The sequence below is a fragment of the Sinohyriopsis cumingii genome, chromosome 8, assembly GCF_028554795.1.
Source record: "Sinohyriopsis cumingii isolate HCF-2022 chromosome 8, ASM2855479v2, whole genome shotgun sequence".
Classification (NCBI taxonomy): domain Eukaryota; kingdom Metazoa; phylum Mollusca; class Bivalvia; order Unionida; family Unionidae; genus Sinohyriopsis; species Sinohyriopsis cumingii.
The window spans coordinates 3,445,007-3,459,771 of NC_142968.1; the positions used below are offsets into that span (position 1 = coordinate 3,445,007).

Sequence of the window (14,765 nt, forward strand, 5' to 3'; positions counted from 1 at the left end):
GTAACTCCTCTAATGTGTAGTCTTAACATATTATGATTGGATAATGTATCAGAAGATTTTGTTTCTTCAAATCCTTATGTTTTCTTGATAATACTTACCAAAATAATAATACAGACAAACACTCTAAGCACTAACAGCTTCCAGAGAATGTGTACCTCCATTCCAGTAGAAAGTGACAAAAATGTTTGAAATTTGCTGGTAGTCCCTTATCTAAGGGGAACCACTCTCATCTGACTTCCATCTTGTTAATCAGATGACTGTGTAATGCGTGCTGGATTTGTGAATCACTGGATTTACTAGTAATGTGTTATGACTGGGTAAAGTGCTAGGAACTTTGTACTATACAATTTGTCTTTTAATAATACTATGTGATTTATTATATGATGGCTCCAGTAGTAATGTATTTTTTTTATCTCACCTTGCCTGGGTGGGGTTTGAACCTGTGACCGTTGGACTACAAGTCTGACACTATGACCTTTCGCAGCTTCATAACAGTTCAGTTAAGTATTACTCATTTCATGCTAATCAGCAATGTGTTTTCTTTAGCATAATTTTCCAATCCTGTGATTTAGCATTGTATACTGTGGAAACCTTTGTCCATCTGTCTGCCCATTACTAGATCAAAATCACTGGGGATGGGGAGAGTCACCAAATTTTATAGATAGTTGCTCTTCAGATAACCACCTGTCTTGGGGCAAGGGGTTGATTGTGAGGGTATTGAGGGGCACTGCAATATGCAATACATAAAATGGGAATTTTCCAGCACATCTAACTAATTACAGCCATATTTATTTTTGTATTAGGTACATAATTATTTTCTTGCACCATGCATGCTTCGCCAGACAACACCAAAGGAGATTATCTCCCCTGAACCTCACCCTGAGGTGGAGAGCTCATCAGTTCTGTGTTGTGTCTTCGTTGAGAAGTTCCTGCCATCTCCCATTTTCCATAGGCTCCTTGCTTCATGTTTGGCCCACTGGCCAATTGCAGAGAGGAAGTCAGAGAATCTGATATTCTGTGGATGTTGTGTCTTTGATGTCGACCCTTGTCACAAACTCACTCTGTATTTAAGGGACCATGTTATCTTTGCAAGAGTATCAAAAATGAGTTTAGAGAAGAAGACGCCTGACTCAAAAATGTGCATTTATGTAAAGAAATTTATAGATGACAATTTGTTAAAAATCATTGGATGCCTGAGCCAGAACCTGATGTTTGAGTGGTACATCCAGTGCCCCAAGTCTGCAAGAGATTCATTAGACAGCATGTTCTCCATATCAAAGCTTCAGGAGAGAAAAGAATTGTTCTGCACGTTCCATGAGAAGGGTCACATGGTTGTGTCACTGGACTTGCTTAAGTTCTGGGTTGAAGATAAGGTAAGTGATGATTTTTATTTATTTTTGGAGGGGTATAAGTGATTTGGAAATGTGCAATAAATAACAGTTAATTTTCAATTCAGATAAGACAGAAATGTTACAAATTCCATTTCAACATCCAAATTAAAACTGCATCATGTCTTACTGCATTGCATTTAACATTGTTTATATATTAATGGTTGCCACTGATTTAGCAAATTGCAGAGATTTGGATTGGTCTTGCTAACATTGTGTTGTGTGATTAGGTGAGAACAAAATGTATGATTAAGTGAGAACAAAATGTGTGAGAACAAAATGTGTGAGAACAAAATGTGTGATTAAGTGAGAACAAAATGTGTGAGAAAATGTGTGAGAACAAAATGTGTGATTAAGTGAGAACAAAATGTGTGAGAACAAAATGTGTGAGAACAAAATGTGTGATTAAGTGAGAACAAAATGTGTGATTAAGTGAGAACAAAATGTGTGATTACGTGAGAACTTGGCTCTCAGCGAGGGGTGATGTTATTTAATAGTGGCATTCTATTAGTGCCATCCAGACTTGGCTCACTGTGAAGGGTACTGTTATTGTATTAGAGGCATTCTGTTATGATCAGTATTTCTTCCAACTTGGCTTTATATGAAGGTTCGGATTAAAGGTATTTTGTTATGATCAGTATTTCATTCAGATCTGTATTACTTTGAAGGCCAAAAATGACATCAATGAAATAATATAAAGTGTGAAACAAAAAAGTGAACATTATCTTGATTGCTGTTGTTTTGTTTGGAGTAACAGTATATATTTGCATATATTGTTCAGGGGTCAAACAATTTGATCTGCTGATCTGAGATTTGACAACTACAAATATTTCAATATCTTAAAACACATATTGTGTATGAAAAAGGAACATAAAACAACAAAGTTGTGATTTTGCATGGATAGCTGTGTAAAAGAAAGTGCACAAATTTACATGAATTACTGTAATTAATTATATATTTTACAAAGCAGAAATTTGTAAATATAATCATCAAAATATTATACTGTTTGATTTTTCCCTTATGTGATTCACTTTCTACATTTCAGAAGACACAGGGACAAGATGGAGGGGACAATGGTAAGCAGTTGTGGATACTCATTTCCCATGATTGCCTTAGTCCCTAGTAATGGTCTTTATACAATTATATTAGTGTCCCATGATTGCCTTAGTCCCTAGTAATGGTCTTTATACAATTCTACTAGTGTCCCATGATTGCCTTAGTCCCTAGTAAATGGTCATTATACAATTCTACTAGTGTCCCATGATTGTCTTAGTTCCTAGTAATGGTCTTTATACAATTCTGTTAGTGTTCCATGATTGCCTTAATCCCTAGCGATGGTCTTTATACAATTCTACTAGTGTCCCATGATTGCCTTAGTCCCTAGTAATGGTCTTTATACAATTATATTAGTGTCCCATCATTGCCTTAATCCCTAGTGATGGTCTTTATACAATTCTGTTAGTGTCCCATGATTGCCTCAGTCCCTAGTAATGGTCTTTATACAATTATATTAGTGTCCCATGATTGCCTTAATCCCTAGTGATGGTCTTTATACAGTTCTACTAGTGTCCCATGATTGCTTTAGTCAGTTTTAGGCATGCATTTTATTATGTTTTTACTATTTTTTTACAGAAACAAAACCCTTCTTTTATTGAATATTTAGTCTGTTTATATACATCCGTTTATTTGGGGTGGGTATTAAATTAAAAATCATATTGTGATATATTGCAGTATTAAGCAAACTATTTCAATATTATTGCAATATATTGATTTAAGAAAGAATTACAGATTACTGTTAATGTACTGAAATAAAATGAAATGTAAACTGCAAAATATTACTTAAAATTATCTAATTACAAAATTAAAATACAGTAGAGAAAATTAATAAAATGCAGTAGGTTTTTCGGTCTCCGGTAGGTGACTACAGGTTTGTCAAGGACATCCTAGCCAGGGCAAAGCTAACGCCACCCACTAATCAAGACCACCCTAGTCAATCTGGACCCTGTGGCAATAAAAGGTGCAAAACCTGTCAACATATGATAGAGACCAGGACATTTTCTAGCACAGTGACTATAAAAAATTAAACATGCATGGTCCAAACAAAACGTGCAAAACAGAGAATGTCATTTATCTCATCACATGTAAGATCTGTAGCCTTCAGTATGTCATAGAAACTGAAAAGCTACAAAAAAGGATCAACTTTCATAGATTGATTGGATGACAAAGAAGCTGTACAGAAGCCTGGTCGCAGAACACTTCTCCTCCCCTGGCCACACTTTCAGTGATATAACACTTATTGCAGTTGCTCACAATCCCAACTGGAGTCCCCAGACCAGGAAAGAAAAGGAATCTTACTGGATGCACCGCCTTAGAACATTGAAACCAAGCAGTTTAAACAAAGAAGACTAGAAAAAGACAACCATGCACAAATAAAATTATCTTTTGCAGCCGACACATTTTCTTTTATATTATTCTCTAAATTTGCTTAATAGCCTATGACTATTATAACAATGAAATATCCGGGATATAATTTGCGCTTACATAAATTTGTATAAAATAACAGATGTCGTTATTGCTCATCAATTTCTATGTCAATACAGATATTTTCCAGTATCAGCAAAGAGCTGAAATAAACTAGTCAACACAAAATAGAGTTAAAATTTGTTAAAATATGTAGAAACAGCCATGTAAAGTTTCGCAAACATAACCGTTTTTTTCTGTTTTATTTGTTTGTCATTAAAGAACAGAAAGCGCTCAGGCTAGATACTAGTTTCACACTGTTCATTGTCAGTTTATTGCATTTATCTTAATCAATCCCTGACACACGTGATCCCTTGCTGGATCCAGCGCACTTGAAATGATTGTTATTCGCCATATGATTTGTATTCTTTATATATATATATATATATATATATATATATATGTGTGTGTGTGTGTGTATATCTGCGGCATGTTCCCTTATACCAAATCTAATCACTCAGAATAACATTAGAAATAAACTTTTTTGTTCGTTGTCAGTTTATTGCATATATATATATATGTGTGTGTGTGTGTGTGTGTGTGTGTGCATATATATATATATATATGTGTGTGTGTATATATATATGTGTGTGTGTGTGAATTTGCGTTTCACAAGCACACAAATGTCAGCTACACAGCCCATGTAGACCTTTTGTTTTTCTTTTGTTTATTTCAGCTCTTTCTCTGTTCACTGATATACTAGACAGGAAACCATCTGAACGTGATTTAGGTCGATTGTCAATGAAAATTGGAAAGGAGTTTTTTGTCCTTGGTCTACATCTGGGACTTTCTAGTGCAAACATCGAGCAAATAAGGCAGGACCATCGCCATACAGTCACACAGTGTCTTATGATCTTGGCTAAATGGAGGCAGGAAAGCAGGGACAAAGCCACGTTTAGAAACCTGGAGACAGCATTCAGAAGTGCTGACATTGATATTGATATTCTTACAACAATCAACTCAGCAGGTATTTGTGTCAGGAAGAGTTAAAATAAAATGTCAATAATAAGTTCACTTTAACTTTCAAAATTTGTGCAGATATATTTTGAAAAATGAATGATTAGTTTCATCAAAAACCATTGATGAAAGATTTGAAATTCTTTTGATAAATTGATCAAAGAAAGGTACAAGTTGTAAATTGTTGTATGACATGCCTTCTAGTGGTTAGACAGCGACTCCAACCTTTAGTATTATGATGATAATAATAATAATAATTAATTATTTAAACAGGGTGGATATTTAGTTCAAATTTATATTTACAGACTAGTTAACATAATATTTTACTAACAACATAATGGTGGCCGAATGGTCTAAAGCACTCACTGTTCCGGATCACTGCCATCTCACCTCAGTCTGCATGTGTTTGAGACTCAGGCTTGGCTAGCAAGGGTAGATGGGAAAGGCTGCCAGTAGCTTCTCGTGGGTCAGTAGTTCTTCCCTGGGTTTTCCAGGGTTCTTCCTCCACCAGTTATTCTGGTCACCACCTATAGCTGAAAAATGGTGTTAAACCCTAGAACAACAACAACAACAACATTGTGAAATACCATTATGTATAAATGTAGAAGTCAAAGAACAGACAGATAGACAGTTAGCTTATATACAATGGTATTAAACCCAGTAGTAAAGTACTTAGCAGGCAGCTTTCGTTGAGTAGTATTAAATCCATCTGTTGCAATTGAAGAATTAGATGTTAGCTTCAATCTGATGGTATTAAACCAAGCTTTTAAGTCTGTTTCATCTGAAGAATCATTACCTAGCTTCCATATGGTGGTATTAAACTCAGAATATAATATGTGCGTATGAAAAGTCAGTTGTTATCTTCCATTTAATGAAAATTTGCAGGAAATCATTATATAGGCAGAATGTCGGAGTGTAAAAGTATGCGAAAAAGAGGAGATGGGATCATATTGTATCATGGACATTAATTTACCAGCGAAAAACTTTAGTTCATACGGACAAAAAGTAATTTATTATAACCCATTTTTCAAGGTCAGATGGTTTGAACATATTTAGAAGTTTCTTCTCAACTCATCAAATGTCTTTTGAGAGCTTGCTTGCATACTTGGAACTTGCAAAGTCAAGCATGGTTGATTCAGTTTTAAGAAAACGTCTTGCTTATTATTTTATTGTTTATTTGAAGTGCATCAAACAGTAGACAGTAAATTAATTTTACGCATTGTTGACACTCTGAACATTGATTGACAATAAGCTTGTAATACAGAATCAATAATAAACTTGGAAATGTTTTAAAACAAGTTTTATAAGGACAGAATAATTAATTAATTAAGAATATTGGAAACATTTGATCATCTTTTTACAGGGGAGAGTGTGTCTTGTCTTCCACCAAGAATGCTAGACATGCAACCAGAGGAAAGACATCTAAATCAACTCTGTAAGGAGATTGGGAAAGAATACGTACATCTGGGGGTCGAACTTGGAGTGCCTGTATCTAGAATTGAGCAAATACTTATAGGCTGGCCAAATGATGTGTCAAGACAATGCTTTGAAATCATGAATGAGTGGAAACAAATGAAAGCTGTGCAGGCTACATTCAAGAATCTGGAACTAGCAGTTAGATATGTCGGTATTGATCCAAGTATTTTGAGACATTGTTTTTCATGAATAAACAGCCACTGCACATGGTGGACGTTTTGCTGACAGTTTGAAATTGCTTGTGCATCATTTAAAAGTAAGGCAGATTATCTCATCTTGAATTGTACATTTGGGTTATGAACTAGGGAACTTGGTGTTTCGAATCTTGTATATTTGTGTAGAAGATGTACATAATGTCTGTAGGCAGTGTTTGAAAATCATGGAAGAGGGGAGACAACACAAAACTATGCAGAGCATAGTCGTACATATACAGTTAGATGCAGGGGGAATAACCTCATTATTTTGAAACGGAGTGTGAAGAGATCCATTCTAGTGAGAAATTGGACACTGTTCATTTTATAATTATTACAGTTACTCCTCCTGTTGAGGCATACTGCTCTTGTGCAATGTGGTAGAGGCCATAAGGTCGCACAAGAGCCTCTAAGTACAGGTCACATTTCAGGTCGTTTATCATGACACCCTCGACAAGCCTTTTGTCCAACTTCAGAGTTCCAACTTGTCCACTCTTATTATGTTGTACATCTTCAGGTGGAGTTCCCAGAGTGCCACAGTCTCAGTTGGAGTTGGTTCGTCTTTGGAATGATTTTAAATAAATCAGCTACGTTAAAAGTCTAAATCTCACACACATAGATCAGATGGTTGATCTTAATGCTTGCTTTTGTTGGATGTATAGCAGCAAGGTTGCTGCTTAAGTTATTTAGCATCTGTAATGTAGGGTTGGCAGTTGGGTAATTTGCTATCATCACCATCTGGTATGACCTGGTCGACATTCATTGTCTACCTGGTTTTTTTCAATATGTTTACTTGAATTTTAGTACAAGGCCTGACCTTGCCTACTTGTTTGCTATTTTCTACAAGCAAACTTGTTTACAAATTTGATGGGAAATCATACACATACTGAGCATTTTATTGTATCATTGACTACGTAAGTTTCAGCCTTATTCTTATTTTAATATCATTCTATGGAATCACTTTTAGTTATGTTATTTGAGTTGAAATATTCATTGGAATTACAAAATACTCATTAACATTTAGAACTACTTTGGAATTATTGAGGACTCATTCGAAGTTATTCTGGATTACTTCGTTGAGATACATCAAGACTGTTGGTACATCAGCACGTTTATGATGATTAGAATTAATTCCAAGCAGTACATACTTTCAACTTGCAAAAGAACATTTAGGATTATTTGGGATTTAATTTACAATACTGTAAATTCCTATTAAGTTATCACTTTGTAACTTAGAGAATTAAATTATTTGTTGAATATAGCTAAACTAATTGGTTTTGCTTCTTTCTGTTACATTAAGACCAGAAATTCATAATTTTTTATTGATTGCATCCAGCTTCATCACAAATAGGAAATAACAGCTAGCCATGAACGTGATTTTATGAAATGCATCACAGGTGAGATGAAGCAAAATTATTTTGTTAATATTATCTTCATGAAGCATCAAATGTGTGTATGTGTTTGTGTATTTGTGTAGGTGCTCCTGAGATAAATTGTGTGTATGTTTGTGTATTTGTGTAGGTGCTCCACAGAGATAAAATTGTGTGTATGTGTGTGTATTTGTGTAGGTGCTCCACAGAGATAAATTGTGTGTATTTGTGTAGGTGCTTCACAGAGATAAAATTGTGTGTATGTGTGTGTGCATTTGTGTAGGTGCTCCTGAGATAAATTGTGTGTATGTGTGTGTATTTGTGTAGGTGCTCCTGAGATAAATTGTGTGTATGTGTGTGTATTTGTGTAGGTGCTCCTGAGATAAATTGTATGTATTTGTGTAGGTGCTCCTGAGATAAATTGTGTGTGTGTGTGTGTGTATTTGTGTAGGTGCTCCTGAGATAAATTGTGTGTATTTGTGTAGGTGCTCCTGAGATCAATTGTGTGTATGTGTGTGCGTTTGTTAAGGGAGGTAATATATTGCTCTTACGAAAATGTTATTTCATTGACAATGCAATTTGGTGTCCTTCCTATACTTTAATATCCATAAAGTGTTCCTATAATGTATGTTCTTTTAAATATATGCCATTTCTATAATTTAATTCCATAAAATAGTCTGTCACCTTATCCTGTCCTTAGAGTCACAGTAAGTGGCTGTGACTCCCAAATCAGCAAGGGATTGTTTTTTAAATTGCACCAAAGAAACTGTTGACCTCTTTCGCTCACACACATGCACACACGTACTCGCAAACACAGAACTATGTAATTGTCTATACATATTATTATTCACCCCAATTATGCGGACAGCTTTTAATGACATTAATAATGAAGATGAATTAAGGTATGTTTTGTGACCTGTTCTGATACGAAGGAAAGAGACATTGCTGTTATTTTTGCCTGTAAAAACATCATTGTTATCTTTATCTATTCTAAATATAGCAAAACTAACTACATTAGTAAAATTAATCTTTGGCATAAATTCAATAATTTCACCAATAAAACAAATCCTAGCACTTGAAACAATTGAGAACTGTCACTACCTTATGCAAAAAGTCTTATATGAAAAAGAAAATGTTTGCAATATTGAAGACACTTTTAAAATAATTTAACTATTAAGAAATATAGAAGTTTTCATTAATATAAATGGAAAAGAGAATTTGAAGTTCTACCTCCTGCATGTCTAGATAAACACTACAAACAAGACATTGCTTATTGCATGAAATGTTTATGAATGTTGTTTTCTGCTCTGGGTGAATTCCTTATTATTTGCATTAAAATACAAATTGTCTAAACAAAACTAGTGTATAAACTGCACATCAGGGAAATATCTTTATAGCTTGACGTATGGCCGATTTTAGAAGTGAAACTAGTCCTATCTATATCTATATATTCTCTCTCTCTCTCATATATATATATATATATATATATATATATATATATATATGAGAGAGAGAATATTCAAGTTATTCATGTCAATTCAATACTTTCACTGTGATTTATGCCAGTGTTCAAATAATTATTTATTTCATCTTTTCCACTACACTGAATCATGTAAGATATCAATCATGACTGAAGACTTTCCCTCATTCATCTTGTATTATACATGTATTAGGTTTAGCACATTACATCAGCTTTCAAATAATTCAAAACAAATATTTCAATTATACCTTCTTATCACATAGATGGTACACTTTACATATAGAGGGGTCCCGAGTGGTCTAAAGTTCTCTCCGTTACAAATCACTGCCATCTCACCTCTGTCTCTGTGGGTTCGTGTCTCGGATTCAGATGATATGGATATGTGAGAAAGCTTGCCAGTAGCTTCTCGTGGGTGGGGGGTTCTTTTCAGGGGTTTTCCCGGGTTCTTCCTGCACCATTAATACTGGCCACCATGTATAGCCTATCATGTGCTGAAAAATGGTGTTAAACCCTACAACAGCAACAACAACTTTACATATAGTATGTGCAGTTTCATATTTTTGATATGACATATTAAATATCACTTTATTCTATTCTGATTGGGCCAAATAATCCAATGAAATACTTGCACCGTATTCTTCATTGATTAGCTGTGATAATGAAAACATTTTCTTTTTCTTTCTAATTGACTGATGAAATGGAATTGTGGCAAAAAGGTCCTGTCTCTCTGAATTTAGCCCATTTACCCCCACCCCCATGGGCTTGGTATGTCATTTATACATTATCTTTCGCTTAAAAATAGTGATAAATTCAAAACAACAACAACAAATAAAACTATGGGAATTTGTCAATTGATAGTGTGCGTGTGGAAAGGGGTAGGAGGTGTACCTATAACATGGAATTCACCCTATATACAAGTGTAGTTTAAACGTGTAGTTTAAACAAGTTTAGTTTAAACGTAAACTTGTAGGAGTAAAAGACTCACCTCTGTTCAGCGACGAATGTCAATATAAACTGATCCCCAAAATGAAAGAACATTATCCAACCACATATGTTTATAAGATGAAATAGGTCTTATCCTCCAGTGTAGTTCCAAATCTAAGTCTGTTATAATTCAGATATTCATTCACAAATCCCTTACTGTAAATCATAATCATACCTTCAGATATCCAACAATTTGAATGCTTAAAAGTTAAACTGATAGTGATAATGAGTAAAATTATTTATTCTTTCACTCCTGTTTTCATGAAAATCAAAACTATGTGATGAACAGAATTGCAAGTGGGTAATGATTTTAATATTAAATTTATGAAACTCATGTTATAATGACTTTTACAAGCCTTGGCTTATTCAACTCATTTCACAGAATACAAGTAGGTAGAATTCTAGAAATTTGTTTTACGTTCCAACCATTTAAGACAAGAATATTTGTGTACACTTATTCACCTTTGCATATTGTGGTGGCGGTGGGTCATATGGCAAAACTTCAGTAAGCTGAGATCTCATTTGCATTTATTGTGTGCCTTTGGATAGAAACTTTTTAAAATAAAAATCGATAAACACTTTAAGAACTTTCGTTTTTGTTTTTTACTTAATTTGTAGATGAAGTGACATAGTTGATCCTTGTAAGATGATACTTCTGGAACACACAACTTTTGACATCAATAAACTCATTCATATTGTAAGAGGTTTATTCCACATGTATAAATTGTTTTAAAAAAAATTAAAACTTATAAACTGTGTGTTGCATGTGAAATGCCCAATTTTGTTTACGCCACAATAGTACTGATATTTATAGAACATGATGTAATGTCTTACTTTAATGTTAGCATTGAAACACACATTGTTCAAGCTAGTAATGATTTCCATAACTCTGCTTTATTTAGTTCTTGTTAATCAATTCAAAAAACATCACAATAAAAAAAATTAATAAAATCTTCAGAAACAATAAAAAATGTTTTGGACATATTGAAAATAACAAGTTTTTATTCTTTACTGTATGCAGGATACTTTTTTCCATAATATGTGCTATATGGCAAACATTTAGAATATTCATTGGTACAGACTAGTCATTTTATCTTTATTATTTGATTGATCCTTAACAACAACAAAAAACAAGAAGTTAATTTAAAAAAGTTAATTCATGATGTTTTAATGGATTAGGTAAGAAAAGAATCGAGTGATTTTCTTAGACTCGACAACATTCAGCAGGAAACCATAACGAAATGTGATCATTCATTCTGCCACAGTAGTATCTTTGCAGAATGTTTCAATCCATCTTTTTACCCTTGAGGCACAATTAAAAACCATCTTTTTACATCACATATTGAGGAAAAGTGATACTGTTGATCCCTCCAGCCCCATTCTCTATGTTGCCAAGGAAGCTCGTAGACTCCCTCCATTCAGTTATGATTGTGCAGACTCTCCTTTTCCTCTCATGGCAACATGAATGACTTGGTTGGCAGACAGGACAATTGATTATACTTCTCCAGCTTTGCTATGTAAGAACGAGCATGGGGCTGACACTCTTCTCCTCCTGCATCAAGACAGTCATTGGTCCTCTTCACCAGGAGAGAGAAAGAGATAGTCCTTTATCTCCGCATGAGCAGAAATGGGAACGATGGACCCACAATCATGGTGGGAAGAGATAGTCATGCCCCATCCAGAACCGAAAGCAGGATGATAAACATTCCAGCATTTCAAATGAGTTCAAGGACAATGTTTCAGTACTAAATTTCTATTTTGAATTCTTTGGATAGGAAATTGTGCTAATTGCCTGAAGTTGTAGTAGTGTTAGTAATAATAATAATAAGGATACCAAAAATGATATGAGGTGCATGGTAGTTGTTTATGAGGCAAATTTGAATGGTGAACCTGCATTCAGAGGTCAGCTGTGTACAAAGGTGACTTTGATTTTTTTCCATTGGGGCCCCGAGTGGCCGAGTGGTCTAAAGCGCTCTCCGTTACGGATCACTGCCATCTCACCGCTGTCTGCGTAGGTTCGAGTCTCGGATTCGGCCAATGTGAGTATGTGAGAAAGCTTGCCACTAGCTTCTAGAGGGTCGGTGGTTCTTTCTGGGGTTTTCCTCGGTTGTTCCTGCACCATTAATACTGGCCGCCATGTATAGCCTATCGTGTGCTGAAAAATGGCGTTAAACCCTACAACAACTTTTTCCATGAGTGACTGATTAAGACGGGTATAACATTATTTGGATTGGTTAGGTTTATACTGGTGTTAATAATAGATACAGGTATATGTAGTCAGAATAAAGAGAATATGATTAGATAATATTGATTCTCATGGTTACTATATTTTTTGTCACATATTACAGAATAAGGAATTTCTTGTTACTACATTGTAACAAGACAAAATATTGTGTTGATTTAAAGCAAATGGCAAGATAATCGTTAAATTGAAAACAAATCAGAAAAAAAACTATAAACAATGTTCATAGATGCAGTAAACTTAACATACAGTGATAGCTAAAGATCGCATATAGAATCTGTTGTCATTTTCCAGTTTTGATATTCACGTCTAACAAAATCTTTTTATAACAAGCTGAATTTTCACATTTCCTAACTTTACCTTTTAAGTAATTATATAAATGTTATTAATCTGAGAAAATTAAACTATATATATATATATATATATATATATATATATATATATATATATATATATATATATACAATCTATTTTAAATGCACGTCTCAATAATTGTCTTTATGAAGCCCTACCTTTTCTATTTAACTACTGTAAAGAAGAATCCCATAAACTGTCGAGATTAAAAGAACTGAGTTCCTTCCCTTGTTTATAAATTGCATGATTGAAATTTCAGTGAAAGTAATTAATGAGTTGGTTTTTCTTCATTTTTTTAAATAAAAAAAAATCTTTTTCTCTCTCTTCTATTAAAATTTGCTCCAACTTTTACGCATGCTTAACGGCTTAGTTTTTTGTACAACCTGTAAACGTTAAGAAAATCACTCAATGTGCAAACGAGAACGTGCATGTGCCTATGTTTGACATTAGGAAAGACCGTTTTTAATTAAATATTACTTAAGAAAATCATCAACTTCAAGATTCAGTTGATCCGAAATGAAACTAGTACTACCCAGACCTCTAATATGGCCATGAATGGAAGCATTCTGAAAACGGTTTTATTGCTTCTGCTCCTGTATTGATCATTTGTGCACGCGGTTTTTATTTAAATAATTCATGTGATATACGGTTGGTTCCAATTGAGAATAGTGCTGATCCAGTATGGAGCCAAGCTAAATATATATATATAGCCAGCATGACCTCCGTCTTGGCAATTTTATTAGCATTGCTCTTCCTGAATTGATGGTCAAACTAACAAGATGTTTTCTCTACAAGACTTATTTCATCTAGTTGGTTCTGAATGCAAATGGAGCCAACCTTGCATCTACTATTGCCACCACAATGGCTATCTTAAAATTCTTGTTATTGCTGTTCCACGGAATGGATGGTCGTATCAACATGTGAAACCCACCAAAATGTTTCGTATGACGTCTGGTTAGATCTAAATGAAAATGGCGCATATCTTATGTTCAGTATGGCTCCTAGAATGGTTTCAACATGCAGCAGTTATAAAATGAAATGGCTTTGGCTTCAATTCCTGGAAATTTTCTATGGTCAATGGAATGGGTTCTATACTTAGCAACGTGGTGTTCCAGCACAAAACCAGAATGCATTTTCAGTATTACCTATTTCACATTCCCATTTATTGCATAGTTGCTTTATTAAGGCAGTCAGGTTTTGAATATCAATGTCTATTATGGGAGAAACCATACCAATGAACACCTTACAACTATCAAAGTAATATTCTTCTAGTAAACATTTCTTCAATTTGTTCAATATCAGTGTTGTTACCATTATTTCCTCCAACAATGATGATGATGTCGTATGGAGAAGGACGTCTTTGTCTAATCACATGACCTGTTCCCATGCCCATTGACCGCACAGGTGGCCTAGTGTTTAGAGCGTCCGCCTCGGACGCAGGAGGTCGTGGGTTCGATCCCCGGCCAGGTAATACCAAAGACTGATAAAATGGTACTAACAGCTGCCTCGCTAGGCGCTCAGCATTAAGAGGTTAGTGTTAGGACTGGTCGGCCTAGTGTCAGGATAATGTGAATGCATGGGACGTCATGCTACATGCCTGCGTCATGATGCCCCAGTGCTAGACATCACTATAAACTGCCACACTGCAGACATCGTAGCAATATGACTGAATTTTGTTTAAAGCTACGTTAAAAACCAAGTCACACACACACACACACACACACACACACACACACACACACACACACACACACACACACGCCCAAACCCATTAATGATTTGACTTTGACTTAGAGTTAAAGA

General features: G+C 34.7%; 1 protein-coding gene across 6 annotated transcripts in view; it reads left to right on the forward strand.

Annotated features, from left to right (window-relative positions):
* LOC149792868 (uncharacterized) overlaps positions 1-10,953 on the forward strand; it is a 54,503-nt gene extending 43,550 nt beyond the window's left edge. For 4 of the 6 annotated variants that reach the window (XM_089966654.1, XM_089966655.1, XM_089966657.1 and 1 more), the window contains exons 12-15: positions 804-1,373; positions 2,434-2,464; positions 4,585-4,875; positions 6,229-10,953. In XM_089966654.1, the coding sequence (XP_089822780.1) occupies positions 804-1,373; positions 2,434-2,464; positions 4,585-4,875; positions 6,229-6,530 (1,194 nt within the window). In that variant the 3' untranslated portion in view covers positions 6,531-10,953. The remainder of the gene's footprint in view (positions 1-803; positions 1,374-2,433; positions 2,465-4,584; positions 4,876-6,228) is intronic. The other 2 variants (XR_016422649.1, XR_016422650.1) reach the window with 2 other exon arrangements.
* The last annotated feature ends 3,812 nt before the right edge of the window (positions 10,954-14,765 follow it).